At 35.3% G+C, this 17,275-nt stretch overlaps 1 protein-coding gene across 2 annotated transcripts; it reads left to right on the top strand.

The window, feature by feature from the left end:
* The first annotated feature begins 2,061 nt into the window (after positions 1–2,061).
* Positions 2,062–8,604, top strand: LOC128990592 (uncharacterized). 2 transcript variants are annotated; one of them, XM_054413043.1, is made up of 3 exons: positions 2,062–2,346; positions 6,458–6,686; positions 8,039–8,604. In XM_054413043.1, exons 1-3 carry the CDS (start codon positions 2,183–2,185, stop codon positions 8,597–8,599), a joined length of 954 nt encoding a protein of 317 aa, XP_054269018.1. In that variant the 5' UTR covers positions 2,062–2,182; the 3' UTR covers positions 8,600–8,604. The 2 variants fall into 2 exon arrangements, with proteins under 2 accessions (XP_054269018.1, XP_054269019.1); XM_054413044.1 differs by having other exon boundaries at positions 6,458–6,702.
* Positions 8,605–17,275: the final 8,671 nt, after the last annotated feature.

The following is a 17,275-nucleotide window of genomic DNA, read 5'->3' as shown; positions in this document are numbered from 1 at the left end:
TTTAAATTATGCCCTTAATCCCCTACATATTACCATTGGTACAATATGGATATAACTCTACAAGCAGTAGACTTTGACACATGGAGAAGATATCCAGTTTCCCTGTGAAAAGTCACGTCAGCAAAAAAAAAACTTTTCAGAATGCTGTGTGGAGCTCTTTTATTATAAACCCTTATTCCTGGAGACAGTGAACGTATATTAATATAATATAGTAATATCTTTTGAAAGATGAAATCATCCTGAAACTCTTCATAAGATAACACGAGAAATGGGTTAAGTGCACGACCAAGATGTCTTCTTGGACAACGTTGTGGTACTTTTAAAATACCATAATCCAAATTATTCCATGATAACGATGCGCAAAACCGACTTCAAAACAACACCTGAGGCGTTTATACTCTGTTAAGTCTAGGATCTAGTTTTAAATCCTGCCCTTGGTGAGGATCTAAAATCGTACTGTTTTAAACGAATTTTGCCAAATCTTTGACTCAGCAAGAGACGAGAATCTAAGTTAAGTACTGGACTTATAGATCCTTGACTCGGTAAGTCAAATTTTAAACTCCAGAGTCTAACCAGCGAAATAAACTCCAGAGTCTATTAAGTTCTGGACTTCGCTAACGCCCTGACTCAGCAAGCCATTTTTTAGACTCCAGAGTCTAAAGCCGGTTTAAGTCTAGAACTTAGCTAAATCCCGAGCTCAGCAACCGGCCCTTAGTATTAATACCCCCGCCGCAGCAAACTCAATCAGGCTCAAATTAACCTAAATATTTATTTTTTCTTGATGTTTTTATATGTTGTGCACACAAGTATATACTAATATCTCAAACAATAAAATGTTGCGCAATATGTTTACAACCAAGTTTGATGACATTTTGTACATTCGGAGGTACTTTAGCCTGGAAAATGGTTACAGCATTTGTTATATTGTTTAAATAAGGGTTTTAACGTGTTTAACCAATTTAGCATTTCGGAGTCTATTTTCGTTTTATTAGACTGTACAGAGGATTGGTAGTGGGGGCACGGATTTCTTTCTCCACCCGCCGTTACTACCAGTGTTGCCGTTTTTGGGGATTTTTCGCCAAATTGGGGATTTTTCTAAGCCTTGGGGATTTTTTTGGCGGATTGGGTCTGGTGGAGGATTTTTGGCGGATTATTGGGATGTTATCGAATTTATTGGAGAATTGTTATTTTGAGCCAGGAATAAGATTAATTTAGCTAAAAAAGGATTTCAGACAAATAAAAACCGCGGAATGGCAGAATAGATGATGAAAAAATTTGTTATAAATTGTTCAGACATTTAGTGGGAATACACAACATGACTCGTTTTGTAATATAGACTATTATAAATGTATGATATAAAACTAAGAATGAGGAGTAGAAAGTCAGTGATCAAACAACCTTTAAGGGAGGGGAAATAATTTAAGAAGGAAATCTGAAAACGTTATCAGTCCCAATCCTTTGTACCTATTTTTATATTTTACTGTAGTAGTTACTATACATTTCATATGGAGTGAATAAATGTACGTTAAAAACGAGTGTGGTATGTACGTTAAAATAATATATTATAATCATTGGTACCATTTTACCGGTTGTAGAGTTTGGCGGTTGGATGGAAAAGGAGTTGGTGATTTTCTTTAGATTTTTATGGCTTGGCAGATAATTGGAGGATTTTTGCTTTAGCTGGGGTCCTGGGGATAAAATGGGGATTTTTCATCGTCAGAACATTTAATATGGAGTGAATAAATAATGTTAGTGTAATATATTCACGGAGAGAGTGAATTTTAACCCACACACTATGGCATAGATATGCATGAATTCGGGATATTTGTTAGTTAAATGGGATTTTTGCAGAATTAGGAGAAAGCATGGAGGAAAATTTGAGACTTTCTATAGATTTTTATGACTTGGCGGATTATTGGAGGATTTTTGCTTTAGCTGGGGATAAAATGGGGATTTTTTCTTAGTCAGATGGGGAATTTTCACAGGTCCAGGGTGGCAACACTGATACTACTACTACTGGCGATAGCTGTCGGCTGCTGTCGCTGTCTTCCTTCACGGTCGTGTTTGTGTTGATGTGTTCTGTTAGTTCTAGAGGTAGGCCTAGTGCCTAGTTGTGTACCTAGTGATTTACCCAGGCATTTTATATGAGTGATCTCACAGGCATTTTATATGAACTTTAGAAATGGCTGGGACATTTTTATCAATCTTAAGAAGCCAAAAGCTTTTAATAAGACCTGGTTTGATAAGCCAAGGAGTTCTACTAGGCGCAAATGTGATTGGCGTGTCATATTTTTTAAAGCATTCATTGCTCTTGACATATACCAAGAAATACACTGAACGTGTTGGGTAAGGACAGTTTGCGAAATTGAACTTTATACTTAAGACATAGGCTTACATGGCTCATAATTTAAATTTAAGCCTACCAACTGTTAGTTTCACACATGTTTATGTTTGCAAGTCTTAGGGTTCTGTCCTACCTAACCTAGGCCCTAGTTCTTTTTATACTATGAAATATGCTCTAAGCAATTGTATTGGTAATACTCAGATGTCCTTGATGATTGTGTGGGCTTTTAGTAAATGATTAGAAGTAAGTCAAAGTAACTGGAACTGTCTCGTACACATGACTGCGACAATAAGTTACCACTCCCTACACTTTACCTTCTTAATCTAACCTAACTTCAAAACACTTAATGCAGCCACGAACCCGCATAAACCCCAACCTGCCTAAATAAGATAATTCATCGTTTCAGTTTTTTCAATTCAACCAAACTAAATCCGTAGGCCGTAACACTTCATTTCTTGTTACTAGGTGTGCGATGTGCTCTGCACCTTAAGAAAGTAGTTCCATATATTTCTGCAATTTTCGGTGGTTTCCGTGCCTTAAAAAAACTGTTTAAGTTAAAGGTAGGCTATTTTAACGTTTATTACGATTGTAGGAATGGTTTAGGAAGGTTTAGAAGAAAAGTTCAGAAATACCCTAAGTTTTGGAGCTGGCAGTTCCGCACTGGCACTTTATGAAGGTCGGTGGTGTCAGTGACAGTGCTGCCTGGAACTGTTTGGAACTGGAATTCTCCTCTCCTGGCTTTCACTCACTCAAGTTTTACTCCCTATGCTGTGGCACTGTCTATAAAAGACATCCCCTCTCTTGCCACAATCAAAACCGTTTTAATATTAATATCATCGCCACTACAGTTTTTTAAATAGGCCATTGGAATTTGGATGGCAATTTTAATTTTCAATTTTTGAACAGCTTACCTATATTATTTGCCTCTCCTGAATCATAAAAATAAACTTGACCGCAACTCGATCGTTGAATACATAGGTAAACACTAATTCCTTCACTTATGTTTTGGTCTAATATTGCCAAAGCTAAAACTTTTGATAGCAAATGAGTTTTTGAAACTTCTAATTTTTGACTTGAAATGTCTGGACTGTGTTGATGAATTCAGTCAAAAAACTTTGTATAAGTTTGTCCGAGGAACTGGCAACAAACCTAGAAGTAAACAATCCATTTGCGTTTTTTCTCAATTGAAGTAGAGCGAGTACCTAATACAAAAGTTTACTATAACAACATAAGGTCCGCCAAGATTTGGTATAAGGTCAAGTGGGGTGAGTGTACGCCCGAGGCAAGTGGACTTCCAGCTAATAATAAATTTGTTTATTAATATAAAAAAATTAAAAACTTGGCTAAAGGAATTTCAAACTATGCTCTTTTAAATTATTATCACTAAACAATTCTCTTGTTAACTTATGATTTCTATGAGTTTAGACATGTTTAAGAACCTCTTACGTTTCTACTCAAAACACAAGTGCCACTCTAAAATATAATCTAAAAAAAGTTATTTTGATATAAAACATATACCATAATCTCTGCAATTTCATGCAGATGACAACTGTGTACAAATTGACAATCGAGACACTATGAACATAGATATATATAGCGTATTTTGTGAGCGCAAACACGGAAACGCCATAAGACGTAATGAGTAAGAGAGAGACAGTAAATACGTTAGTGGTAGGGGGAGCGTCGAGCGGCCAGACCGAAAACCCAGCACACAGCGCGCGAACCAGCTGTAATAGTGTTGAAATTGGTCCACAAATAAGGGAGGAGTTGTGTTAACAAAAAATGCCTTCACGTATTATATATATTTCAATTCATTTGTCTTATTTGGTTAAATATATCAAATGGTCAATGCTTTCTCGATTTTTTCCATTGTAATATGTACGCAAACCCAAATTCAAGTAGTAAATTTCAACCAAATCAGCAAACGTTTAAATGTTTATAAAATGCGTTTCCTTCAATTGCAAAATAAAACATTAACAGCAATTAAATTATCCAGCTGATCATAATGTAAACAATAATATGTACTTTATAAGGATGTGGGGACTTTAAAAGTCACTGGGGCAGAGCCCAAGGAAATTTTTCAAAAATTTAAGGTCAGTTTGCAAATCTACGCAATACGCCCTTTCCAATGAGACAAGAATGGTCAAAATCGGTTTAGAAATGGCGGAAGAGTTCAAAGGACAAATTTTGTGTTGGCGTATTAATTATATAGATTTTGTAGTGTTTGAGATCTGACAATATCACCTGTTTTACCAGGTATCGCTGGATTTGTGAAATGTTTTTGTGATGATAAAGTTATATTTGAATATTTCATTTAATTTTAAACTCTCCACTAGAAGGCCACTAGACAGATGTGAGACTTGTTGTAATGTTTAAATTATTTAGAATTGTTGTAAACTTTACGTTTGATTTGATAGGTACCATAAAGTACCTTGTAGCAATAAAGGTATAAGCAAATTTTAAAATCCGCCGGAGATGTGAATAGGTAGGCCTAATACAGTGTATGAAAAAATATTATACCTAAGCTTTAACTTACACTAAATGGGAAAATTATATTAAGTTACCTACAACTGTATTGTACTGGTGACAGCCGAACCCTTAACATACTGACAAATGAAAACCCAAAAATCCTTTACTATGCTCCTTTACTAAAAAAAACCCAAATGTACTACGGTACGCTATTTCATTTGGGTTGAAGTGAATTACTGAGTGACAAGTAGATGCTGACAACAACTAACTAGGCCTAGGCTCTATATTAGTCTTCTTGTAAATTATTAACTCAGGTGTCACCCAACTCCTTATGACAGTTTATATTTTTACATTTTTAAATTGTAGTAGGCCTATTAGGTTATAGTAACTTGTCTTAGTTTTTATTAAGAATGCCATTGTAGGGTTGTTGCAAAATTGTAGAATATGATACGCAAACACAACGTTGTATTATTCATAGTACCAGCGCCAGCCAGACCCAGTGCCGTAGCTGCAGGTGGAACTGTTTGAAATGCAACTGTCTTGTGGAACCGTCTCTGAGCCTGTAGGCCTAAGTTACTGCCAAGTTGCAGCTGGTTCCAGAGTCGGTAGCCTACGTACTGTTTGGCACACAAATGATCCTGGTTAAATGAATAAATAGCTTATTGTAATCAGTCAAATATAATATAATATATAATTGCCAAAAAGTGTTGTGACCATACTATTAGGAAAATACACACACATGGTAAATGATATCTCTTTAAGCCAATCGTCTCGAAGGCCACGGATGAACTGGGCTCGTAAAAATACATCAGAGATTGAATTTGTTTTCTCACATTCACATTTAACACTCACAATTGACTAAGTCTCGCTGAAGTGAGGCTACGAAATCTGATATTGACTGACTATTCTTTTGATAAATGTTCAAAAAGTAATGTTGAGAAACAACTAAATTTTTCTTAGGAACAAGCATTTGAATTAGAACTTTGACAAGATCATCGTAAGGTGTTTTTTATTGGTTTCTCTGGGCCTAGAAAAGCTGATAGGGCATTGTAATGTACTGACCCAATAGATACACATAAGAGTTGAGCAATACTTTCCTTTTGAGTCAGGCCTTTCAGAGTATAGTAATTTTCAAAGAGTTCTAGATGATTAGAAAACTTTTCACGTCTAGGTTCGAAATTTTCACATGGAGCAATATTTAAGACTTACTGAAACCTCCGACTTCTCGTGCTTTGTGAAATTAATAAAACTAGTATTAAGATCACCCAATTCCCTTACCTTGTATAATCAGCTTAGGCTAAAACACAAACTAAGAAAATATGTGTAGGCTAACTTATTTCTGGCTTAAAACGATGATATTGAACCTAGTTTTTTTCCCTTGGGCCTGGGATTGTTTTTCACATTACTTCAGGCTAGACCTAGAGGTTGCGACATTATCACTTGGATAAAATCCATTGGGGATTTGGCGGTATTTGAACACGGGACCTCAGGAACTGAAGTCCCGGGCTCTACCATTGAATCAGCTCGCTTATGATGGTGCTAATATAAAATGTAAATATGTGTTTTACACACATATCCGCTGAAAATGCTTGGTAATTAATAGCAAACCACTATGTATTACCACCTTTGTGTTTTGTTGAACAGAATATATGGTCCAGATGAACCAGCTGATGAACTGAATAACATGATGAATGATATAATTACAAATGACTTGAAAGACAAGTCTAGCAAGGACACACCTATAGCACTCTACCTGACTTCAGGAATGGAACCCACACACTTAGGGACAGTTGGAACAACTTCCGGGGGATTTGTTGGTGTTCCGGTTTTCTACGAGTTTAAAAATGAAGAGGATGTCAAAGAAAACATTCTTGTATGTAGCATTTTAGGTATCTTTTATCTGTGATGCTACAAGGTTTGTTTGTAAATTAAGGTCTCAAACAAGCTTCCATCACAACAAAGTAAGCTACGCTAGTTCAAATCTAACACTAGTTCCATTTTTTACACCCCCCTCCACTAGTTTAGCCAATCCTCACTTTTACTCTCTACGTGACGTTTAGTTTTCTTAGTCTAATCCCCTTTATGAAATCTGACGATGACTGCATTGTCTATGGAGGAAAATGTATGGATGTAAAAAAATACACGTGTCTAGTGGAAAGAGTTTAGAGAGGGCTGTACGTACACCTCTATAAGGCAAATTCAGCCTAGGGTGTCACTTCAGTTTCGTAAAAGACAGTGAAAAGAGTTGAGGAAATTTCACTTGCAGATTGATGTGTCTTCAAAATAACTAATAAGAATTGCCAAACTTAATACAAATTTACACATCTAAAACATTCAACCCTTGGTAGGTATCCTAAAAGGATGATCCGCAAGGAAAACTCCATACACTTTTGAAACCGTATTGACTTGATTGACACCCGCAGCTGTCCCAGTCGTACACATAAGTACAATCTATTGAGAGCTTCCTAACCCCTTACACATTTTTTAATCCCATACACTTTTCTAGATAGATAACCATCAACTAATTGTGGCTTTTGAAATCCAAGTTAAGCCACAAAAAGTAAATCACAATATGCTATTACTAATTGGTTGGAGTGTTGATTTTTCTTGCCACCATGAAAGGCAACTAGAACAATATTGAGCATGGGGATTGACTACAATAGTGGGGAAAGTAAAAATATGGCACCAGTGTTTAATTTGAACTTGCTTGCTACCCTACAACGGTAACATGTTTATAACCTTGATTTAAGGACATTCCTCTTACCATGTAGAACAATAGAACATATTATATTATTTCTGCGGCTTAAATTTTTTAAAGACCAAAGCAGTTTATTTTAAATCTGATGGAATAACAGGCCTAACTAAAACAAACTAGATACCTAAACAAACTACTTAATATGAAAATACTGTACCAGAAATTACAAAAAGTTACTATCCTCAATTGTTTTCCAGCTCCTCAAGCAATTTACTGGTTTGAGTTTCATTTCAGTATTTTAGATATATGTTTGTATGAAAATAATTTAGACTATAACCTTTGATTTTGGTCACAATAAGGATTTTTCCCAAAAAATAATACAGCAACATGAGCTTTTTTTCCTACTGTTAATTCACTAGACAAACCACAAGTTTTTCATATTTTCTAAACGAAACAAAACTATTGCATCCTTCTGTTAAGTTGTTCATAATTTGACAATACTTATGTATGCTTTTATGATATTGTTTCAGATAAGAGATGCCGATAAAGATACGGAAGTTGCCGGAAGCAAAGGAACAAGCAATTGTTTTCTTCTGAGCAATGATGCTAAAAAGTATGGAATCGCTCGTGAAATACTGCAAGTCAATACATTTCTTGTTTATATAAATGGACTAGTTTTACCATTTGGTCTCAGTACAATCTTAGTTTTGTTGTATAAAGAAATGAATGACACATACAAAATCTTGAAGAAACCATTGTATATGAGATGCCTAATCTACTGTGTAGCAACTCTTGCAGGTCTAAGTTTTTGGAGATATTTGTATAAAAATTTACTTCAATATTATGAATCTGAAGTTGAAGCATCGATAGCTGAATTGGGTATGGACTATATTAAAGGTGGAATAGAACATTGTACAAAAGAGCTAGAACGAAATTCACTTTCATTCGAGTTAAACAATGTTGAATCTAGTTTTTACAATCATTTTGAAGATTTAATCTGCAGCTTGCTGCCAATAGGTATTCCTGTAAGAACTAGATTGGAGTATTTGAAAATGTTAGCTGAACAAACCAGTAATAAATCACCAAAGTAAAATAATATGGCTTATTTTGCTCAACCCAATCCCACTTGGTTTAGATCACAATTTAAAAAAATGCTTACCTTCTGTGTTTAGGGATAATACGTTTTTAACAGGGTATCAAAACAAAAGGGGGTACAGTTTATAAACTTCACATGAATTTCATATAGTCATCCAAGAGGTATTGACAAAAGCTAGCAGGCTGTTGGATAAACTAACAATGCAACTCTATGTGTGGTGTAAGGTATAAAGGGGATTTTTTATTTGAAAATTCTAGATCAACCACTTGACATCATGATTATGACATCATCATGATTCTTTTGTTGAATGAAATAATGTTGAAACTGTAATTTTAATTTGGGTTTCAGTTTTTTAGAAATTTAGCTTTAATTTTTAAAGCTGACACAATCAAGTTAGTTAGTAGTTAGTTTGAGTGCAATATAACTTGGTTTAACTAACAGCTGGTTTTAAACTGACACTGAAATGTTTACGTTACAAGCTGTTTATAAAAATATTAATTGTTGGTATGTGATGGGCCTAAAATAACAAATAAAAAAAATAATGACCAACGCTTGGAACTACTTTTTGAGTATGAAGCGTGCATGAATACAAAGGGGCAGTAGGACGGCAGACGGATAGATATCAAGAGGAAGAGCTGTACGCGGTGTCGCGGGTGGTAGTTAGATGTTCACTATTGTTTGTTTAACTCATTTTATGGTGTAAATTTGTGAGAACGTTGAACACTTTTTCAATACATGTATACGTTGATTTGACTCGTGCGTCTTTATTTAACAAATCACACTGTAAAACCACAAGGTTGACGTCCAGACAGAGGAGAGACGAGACAGCGGACACGGGACAGGTAGGCCTATTACATATTATTAAAACCTTACTAAAGTTAAAGTCATACTCGTACTCCGCAATCGTGGCAAAAGCGTAAATTTTTTGATCATGAAATCGTCGCAGACGCCTTCTGCGAACGGAATATTGAAAGCTCGGTATGACTCAGCCTATTTTTTTCAAAATACCCTAAATTTCAGTAAAAATCCAATTATCCAAATTTTTGATTATCCGAATGGGGTCCGGTCCCAATTGGTTCGGATAGTTGGAGTTTTACTGTACTATTAATTTAACAATTAGAAATAAGAAATATAAATAATGAATATAAAAAAAAATAACAATACTAGATTTCTTTAAACTCAGCTAATTAAATATTTTCAGGAAGAGAAGCATGACAATTTATTTTTGAAAGAGCTCTCGTTCGTGCAAAAGAAGTTCAGGATACAGGGCAAGTCATTAACCAACAGCAGTTTCAGCAGAATTGCCTTTAGCTGAAGGCAAGGAAACAAGCTATTCAAGTTATATAGGATTATAAAAATGAATCACAATAACAGAATGCTTTGCTAGTTATATATAGGGCACTGCGTCTTGGCGAATAGTTAAGGATGGTGTAGAAGAGGACGAATAGCTTGGAGGTCTAAATTTCTTAACACTTTTACCGAAACCCCGGTCTGACTGGCCCACGGGAATTTTCACAAACGCATGTTGGCAACACTGTTTACTTGGAAGATTCCATTCCCCCAACACCTTCCCCATTTTTCCTCCCCTACCTGTTGATATATTGTTTGTTCATTTTGCGTGGGTGCCATGACCTTGACAGGTTGTCTGTTCATAACATGCCCGTCTCTGTATTTTAAAGCGGCGTCTCACAGGCAAAGGGTTTCGGTTTGTGTCTTTCTAAGCGGGGTCCATTATTTTCAAATGGGGTCTCACAGACCGGGGGTTTTAGTAAGCACCAGCCTGGGTAAGGTTTTGGTATTAGTGTTAAAAGATCAGGAGTATCGATGACAGCAGTTTAGAAGCTTCTTAAAAAACATAAGGTTGTTAATGTCTCCAGTTGCGTAACAGATTTTTTTGGGCCCCCTCTCGTGAGTTATTTTTAGAACACCATATAGCATCAAACGCCCTCCCCCCCTACCCAAGAGATTTTTTTACCACCTGTCAAGGATTTCTATTATATTTTAAGTTCCAATTTGGCCTTAGAAGAATATTTCATTCCATAATGTTATTTTACAATAGTAAATACAAACAGTTCAGTCCCAATCCAATTGTTTCAATTCCATAGACTGGACCGACCGACATATCTTCTCTCTCTCTCCCTCCCCCTTTTTTCCACCGGTCACTCTTGTCTCGACTACAGTCCACTAAACTACTAAACTAAGTTCATCAGTAACTTTGTATTCTATTCCCATTCTAAGGCCATCAGTTGCCATTTTATTTTCCCTTTTTTAATATCAGTTTATTATTATTTTTGTTAAGCAAGCAGCAGTTTTTTTTTATATTTTTTAAATTTATTATTTTGGAAATTATTAAATTCGGTGTTGCAAAAGAACTAGGAAACTACGGAACTAGGTAACAGTGCAAGTGAAATCATCTCCCATCATCACAGGGGCGCCCCTATCTTCGATCTCGGGATGTCAAAAGGTGTGTGCATCTAAATACTAGCACTACAAAATTTGTCTTTTTATTGAATGTTAAAAGTAACTATTCAAATTATCCCACACCACCGATACAACAAACAATCAAACAGATTCATCATAAAAGGTGTGTTAACTATTTCAGTCATGGTTTGATGAAAAAGTTACGGAAAGTAAATAAAAGAAACGTCTCATAACACTTAAAACATATATTTACGCGTTGAACAGTTTTTCAATACATGTATACGTTTATTTGACTCGTGCGTCTTTATTTAACAAATCACACTAGTCCATCGTATCTCTAGACATTTTTTAAGTTTTTTTTTTTAATTTTGATTTTTTACGTTGATTTTTCCATAAAATAACGGAAAAATTGGATTTTCTCAAAAATGGCCCGAACGGTTTTGATAAAAATGTCTATGTGATGTTTTATGTTGTAGCCCTTTAAATTTTGAACAAAATGGTACGACTCCCATTTCTGTAAAAATTACTGTTTTAAAGTTATGGTAAATTATGTTATTTTCCCATAAAACCCCCATAAAATAACAAAAATAGGATTTTAGGAAAAAAGCCGGTTTTGATTTAAGTTAGTAGCCTGTCATGGTACAATTTTGAAAGTTTTTTTCAATTTTTTTCCCCATTTTGATTTTTAATGGGGATTTTCCTATAAAACCTTATGAAATAACGGAAAAATCGGATTTACTCAAAAATGACATGAACAATTTTCTAAAAAAATTAGTATGTTATAGTCCTTTAAATGATGAAAAAAATGGTACAAATCCCATTTCCGTAAAAAATACGGTTCAAAAGTTATTGTAACTTATGTTATTTTCCCATTAAAAATCCATAAAATAAAAAAATCAGATTTTTGGAGAAAAGCTGGTTTTGATCAAAATTAATATGTTATGGTACTTATAGTTCTAAAAAAAATAGTACAACATCCCATTGCTGGAACAATTACGGTTCAAAAGTTATTGCAACTTTTGTGATATTTAACTATATAATATCTGTTAATACTGTTCTATGAAATGGCGACCATACAAAGTAGGTATTTTTTTAGCCAAGTATGAATGGAGATGAGTGGCGCGATCTTGTAGTCTTGTTAGTGACTAAGGCCGACTTATTCCTTAGACACAGCTGTTAATTAATAGCCCACACAGCTAATGGCAACTAAGGGACCTACAGTTTATAGTGGAATCCGAACCACATTTTTGTCTTGATAATTACGAATTGGTCTAATTATCAGGATAGTACTGCGGATAGTCGTAGTACTCACCCATGTGGACGTTAATCCACACCAGGGAGTATCGTATCCACAGTGCATGCCTATAAATATCCACAATTCGTGACCTCCTAGTAGCTGGATTACAGGACGACGCCACCCGTCCCAGTCATATTTACTCTCACCACTTACCCATGATAAAGGTTGTTGATAAGCTTATGGGAGAAAGTATGTGTCAAAATGCTGATACCGTTTATTTTATTTGGTCTTTGTATGGATTTCAAGCGTTCACCAAACAAACTCAGTAGAGAAGCAATATATTGTATTTAACTAAATACAATTAATATAAGGGCAAAACTAAATTGTAAAATAATACAATATTAAAAGCCCCAGTCAACGTTCATGACTACAGGCTCCATAGGTAACTCAATGTTTCAAAATGTTTGCAGACATAAGCAGTGTAGGAAAGCACAGTGAAGTCAAAATAAACTAAATTAAGATTGCATAATAATCAATGACCCATGTTATAAAACGTTAAATTTGTTATCTTAGTTTGTTATCACAGAATAGGCCTAGGAAAATTAAACGATAACAACATATCTTACTAATATTATAAATCTGAAAGTTTGTGAGTTTGTGTGTGTGTGTTGCTCAATCACGCATAAACTACTGGACGGATTGGGCTAAAATTTGATGATACTTCACATTCCAGATTAACATTAAATCATATTCTTATCTCAAAAATCCTTTCGGGTTCCGCCCCAGTGGTTCTGTAGTTCCCCATGTTAACCTTATGAGTATTCATATTTAAAGGGAACTAGCTGAGCCCGGCAGACGTTGTCTTGCCTTTGACTATTTTGACTATTTATAATTTAAGTACCGTAATGTTTAATTGTCTTATTGTATATGAAGTGCTTATAACTAAATTAAAATACGTACGACAACTAATGAAACACATATAGTACAAAGGATAACCGATTCTTTATTATTGCTCTTATATTAATGCTAGTGGGTAGACAATATTTTTGGTCTTTCTATTCGGCTCAATCACGTCCTGGTTGAAGTTCGTTCGCTACGCTCACTCACCTTTAGGTTGGAGCTCGTTTGCTTCGCTCACTTGCCTTCAGATTAGCTCGTTCGCTACGCTCACTTGCCTTCAGGTTAGCTCGTTCACTACGCTAACTCGCCTCCAGGTTGAAGTTTGTTTGCTATGCTCACTCACCTTTTGGTTGCAAATTAGCTGTTGTCATAATTAAATGTAAAAGAAATAATAGTGCTGCACCCTGTTGGTAATCCTTGTAACTTTAATGCTGTTGAATATCATAGAACAGAACCAACTTGTTTAATTGAAACAGCTGTTAAGATTCATTAATGCCATTTCTCATAAGGGGTTGACATATAATCTAATATATAAAATTCTCGTGTCACAGTGTTTGTCTGCAAACTCCTCCGGAACGACTTCACCGATCGTTATGAAATTTGGTGTGTAAATTCTGTAGGTATGCGAATCGGACGTAAACTATTTCCCGTTTCGAAATTCTTAAAAGGGCTCCGCCCCAGTGGCTCTGGTGTTTCCCATGTTAACCTTATGAGAAATGGAATTAATGAATCTTAACAGCTGTTTCAATTAAACAAGTTGGTTCTGTTCTATGATGTTCTCTAGCATTAAAGTTACAAGGATTACCAACAGGGTGCAGCACTATTATTTCTTTTACATTTATGACAACAGCTAATTTGCAACCAAAAGGTGAGTGAGCGTAGTGAACGAACTTCAACCTGGAGGCGAGTGAGCGTAGCGAACGAGCTAACCTGAAGGCAAGTGAGCGCAGCGAACGAGCTCCAACCTAAAGGTGAGTGAGCGTAGCGAACGAGCTCCAACCCAAAGGTGAGTGAGCGTAGCGAACGAACTTCAACCAGGACGTGATTGAGCGATGCGAACGAGATCATCTTGAAAATTAAACGTAACGGTACTTTCTTTCCATCGGTCTGTCTTAGGGGAAACCTATAACTTAGGCGATACGAAGTTCGCCGGGTCAGCTAGTATAAGTATAAAATGCTTAAGTTGTACTCAAGCTTTGCGTTTACGCAAACCCGTTACAATGGGGGAGGACAAAGTTTGATAAAATTTGTTTCTTTAAATTTACGGTATACTATAGTATTACACATCTACTATAGTCATAATGTTCTACCACTTCACCTAAACAATAAAGAAAAAATAATTATTAAAAAATCGCAAAATATCACAAATTATTCATGAAATTAAAAACATAACAACTGTAAACAATCCTACTTTGACAGTTCTCACTGCACTTTTGTTGTTGCCTAGTTCAAATTAGCTGTTTTCATAAATGCAAAAAAAAAAATAGTGCTGCACCCTGTTGGTAAATCTTATAACTTTTTAATGCTTTTGCATATCATAGAATCAACTTTTTTAGTTGAAACAGCTGACAAAATTCTTTAATTCTCTTTATATATGAATACTCATAAGGTTAACATGGGGAACTACAGAGCCACTGGGGCGGAGCCCGAAAGGATTTTTGAGATAAGAATATGCCTATATGTTAATCGGGAATGTGAGCTATCATCATGCCAAATTTCAACCCAATCCACCCAGTAGTTAATGCGTGATTGAACTTCAAACAAACAAACAAACAAACAAATAAACAAACACACAAACTTTCACATTTATAATATTAGTAGGATATTTAACATTGGAGAATTTAAACGTTGTTGAGTGCACAGGTGTGCTGCGATTGGGGTTTAAGAGTCTTCCTTAGTGGAAGCCATGTTGGATTTCTTCCCCATAAGAACAATGTTAAACATTACATCATTTGTGGAAACGTAACGGCGTTATTTGTTAAGATATAGCTTTGAAATTTATAATTTGTATTTTCAACATATTAGACTCGTGACTGAGGTTTTTGAATTTCGAAAATCCATTTTCATTTCCTTTCAATAATTAGCTTAATTTTAAGCTAATTAATAATCAATTATTCATTATAAAAATTAAAAATTGTGAAATAAAAAACGTCAATCTCTAGAGGACCGCAATTCCTTAAATTTAACTCCTTATCCATAATTATATGACAATTTCCTGATGAGATATTTGGACCCAAAGTTAACATTGTTCTTATGGGGAAGAAATCCAACATGGCTTCCACTAAGGAAGACTCTTAATACATTTGGACTTATTAAAAAGTAAAATAGTTTTCTGTGTTGCACTCTGTAGAAACACTGTGGCACTATTTCAAATCATGACTAAAGCTAATATAGAATGTTGTGATTATTCAAACCTACAAAACAGTTGGTGAAAGTAAACATCTGCTTTTAAATTATAATTATTTGTAAACATTGTAGATCAAAAAGTCTGACATTGGCCCACTTAAAACCCTAGGGCAGAGCCCTTTTGACGGATCTGCACCAAACTTCACTCGAACCATCCTTGAAAGATGCTTAACAATGCCCGAAAGTTTCATTACAATCTGTTGAGCGGTTTCGGAGTCCATAACATATATATATACACACACACACACATACATACATAGTTCCTCTTTTATAGATATAGATATACAAACATCCTCTTTTATAGTTATAGATTAAAGCATTTAGTCAGCTGTTTCAACTTTACAAGTTGGTTCTATAATATGCAATAGCATTAAAAATTTATAAGGTTTCCCAAAAGGGTGCAGCACTATTATTATTTTGTTTGTGCATATATGACAACAGCTAATTTGAACTAAGTAGCAACAAAAAGCTGTGATACACAATGAGAACTGTCAAAGTAGGATTGTTTACAGTTTGGCTTGAGTTTTTAATTTAATGAATAATTTGTGATATTGTGCGAATGTTTGATAATTTATTTTTTTTCTATTGTTTAGGTTCAAAGGTAGAACATTATGGCAATGGTAGATGTATTATACTATATCATACCGTAAATTTATGAACCAAATGTTATCAAACTGTGTCCTCCCCCCATTGCAAACGCAAAACTTGAGTATAACTGCAATAAGCATTTTATACTTATATGCCAACCCCGTACGAAGGACGGGTGCTCTGCTAGTTATTAATAACATTAATGTTATCACTTGTTCAATACAATTATTGAATGATTGATAGCCCATTTCAATTAACAATCTTTCAGCCCCACTTGTCTCACGGGCCTCTCTGCTCACCGGTTTCCGCTTGCCGCTTCGTAGGCCCCCTCAGCCCCCGGGCCCTTCTGTTACACCACTGAATGTCCCGTCTGACGTGGAGAGATCTTAAGTCCAACTGACACTTCAGCTTGGAATCAGGAATACTTCAGTAGTCAAAACCAAGGCCCACACCAACCAATTGTCTGAAGCGGGTCTGATTTTCTAATTTTCTTTTGCACTAATAAGCAGGCCCTCTTTTATAAACGGGCAGACTGGACATATGCCCAAAGGCGCCCGCTGGGTGCCTCACAAACTACCGCCCGCCCGCACTAGGTAAAAAGGGGGCGCTGCTTTTGGGGTTTGCCCAGGGCTCCACTGACTCTTAACGCGGCCCTGCTAATAAGAGTTTTTGAAACAATCACTATTTGACATCAGCATCAATATTCATTTGCTAGAGCTAGATGAATAATGATGCTGATATTGAATTAAATCAAATCCTAGAAATAAAAACCTTGTCAGAAACTGACCTTCCTAAATGCCCATCTCTGTCTACCCTCTTTTCTAAAATTGTTTTTTTTTTACTTTTATCAGCCAAATACATAATTTTCTTGACACTTAAGCAAAGTAAGAAGAATTTAACCAGGTAATATACATTAATATGTTGAACAATCACCACATTCATTTTAATTGGTAGTTTAAAGATTAATTTTATAAATAAACGCCTGAAACTTTTGAGCTGCAATTTTAACTAACACGTGACAGGTGTAATTTAGTTTAGTTAATTCCACCCTAAAGAAATTAACAATTCACATTCACAAGCAATATGAGACATAGATTTCTTATAAAACAAAAATAAATC

The sequence above is a fragment of the Macrosteles quadrilineatus genome, unplaced genomic scaffold (assembly GCF_028750875.1).
Source record: "Macrosteles quadrilineatus isolate MER2022 unplaced genomic scaffold, UCM_ALF_1.0 Scaffold_3__2_contigs__length_128488019, whole genome shotgun sequence".
Taxonomy (NCBI): domain Eukaryota; kingdom Metazoa; phylum Arthropoda; class Insecta; order Hemiptera; family Cicadellidae; genus Macrosteles; species Macrosteles quadrilineatus.
This window is presented reverse-complemented; position numbering and strand designations above follow the sequence as displayed.

Coding starts and splice junctions, on each gene's coding strand:
- LOC128990592 (XM_054413043.1), top strand. CDS start 2,183: ATGGCTGGGACATTTTTATCAATCTTAAGAAGCCAAAAGCTTTTAATA. Junction 2,347..6,457: donor AAATACACTGAACGTGTTGG/GTAAGGACAGTT, acceptor TTTGTTGAACAG/AATATATGGTCCAGATGAAC. Junction 6,687..8,038: donor ATGTCAAAGAAAACATTCTT/GTATGTAGCATT, acceptor ATATTGTTTCAG/ATAAGAGATGCCGATAAAGA.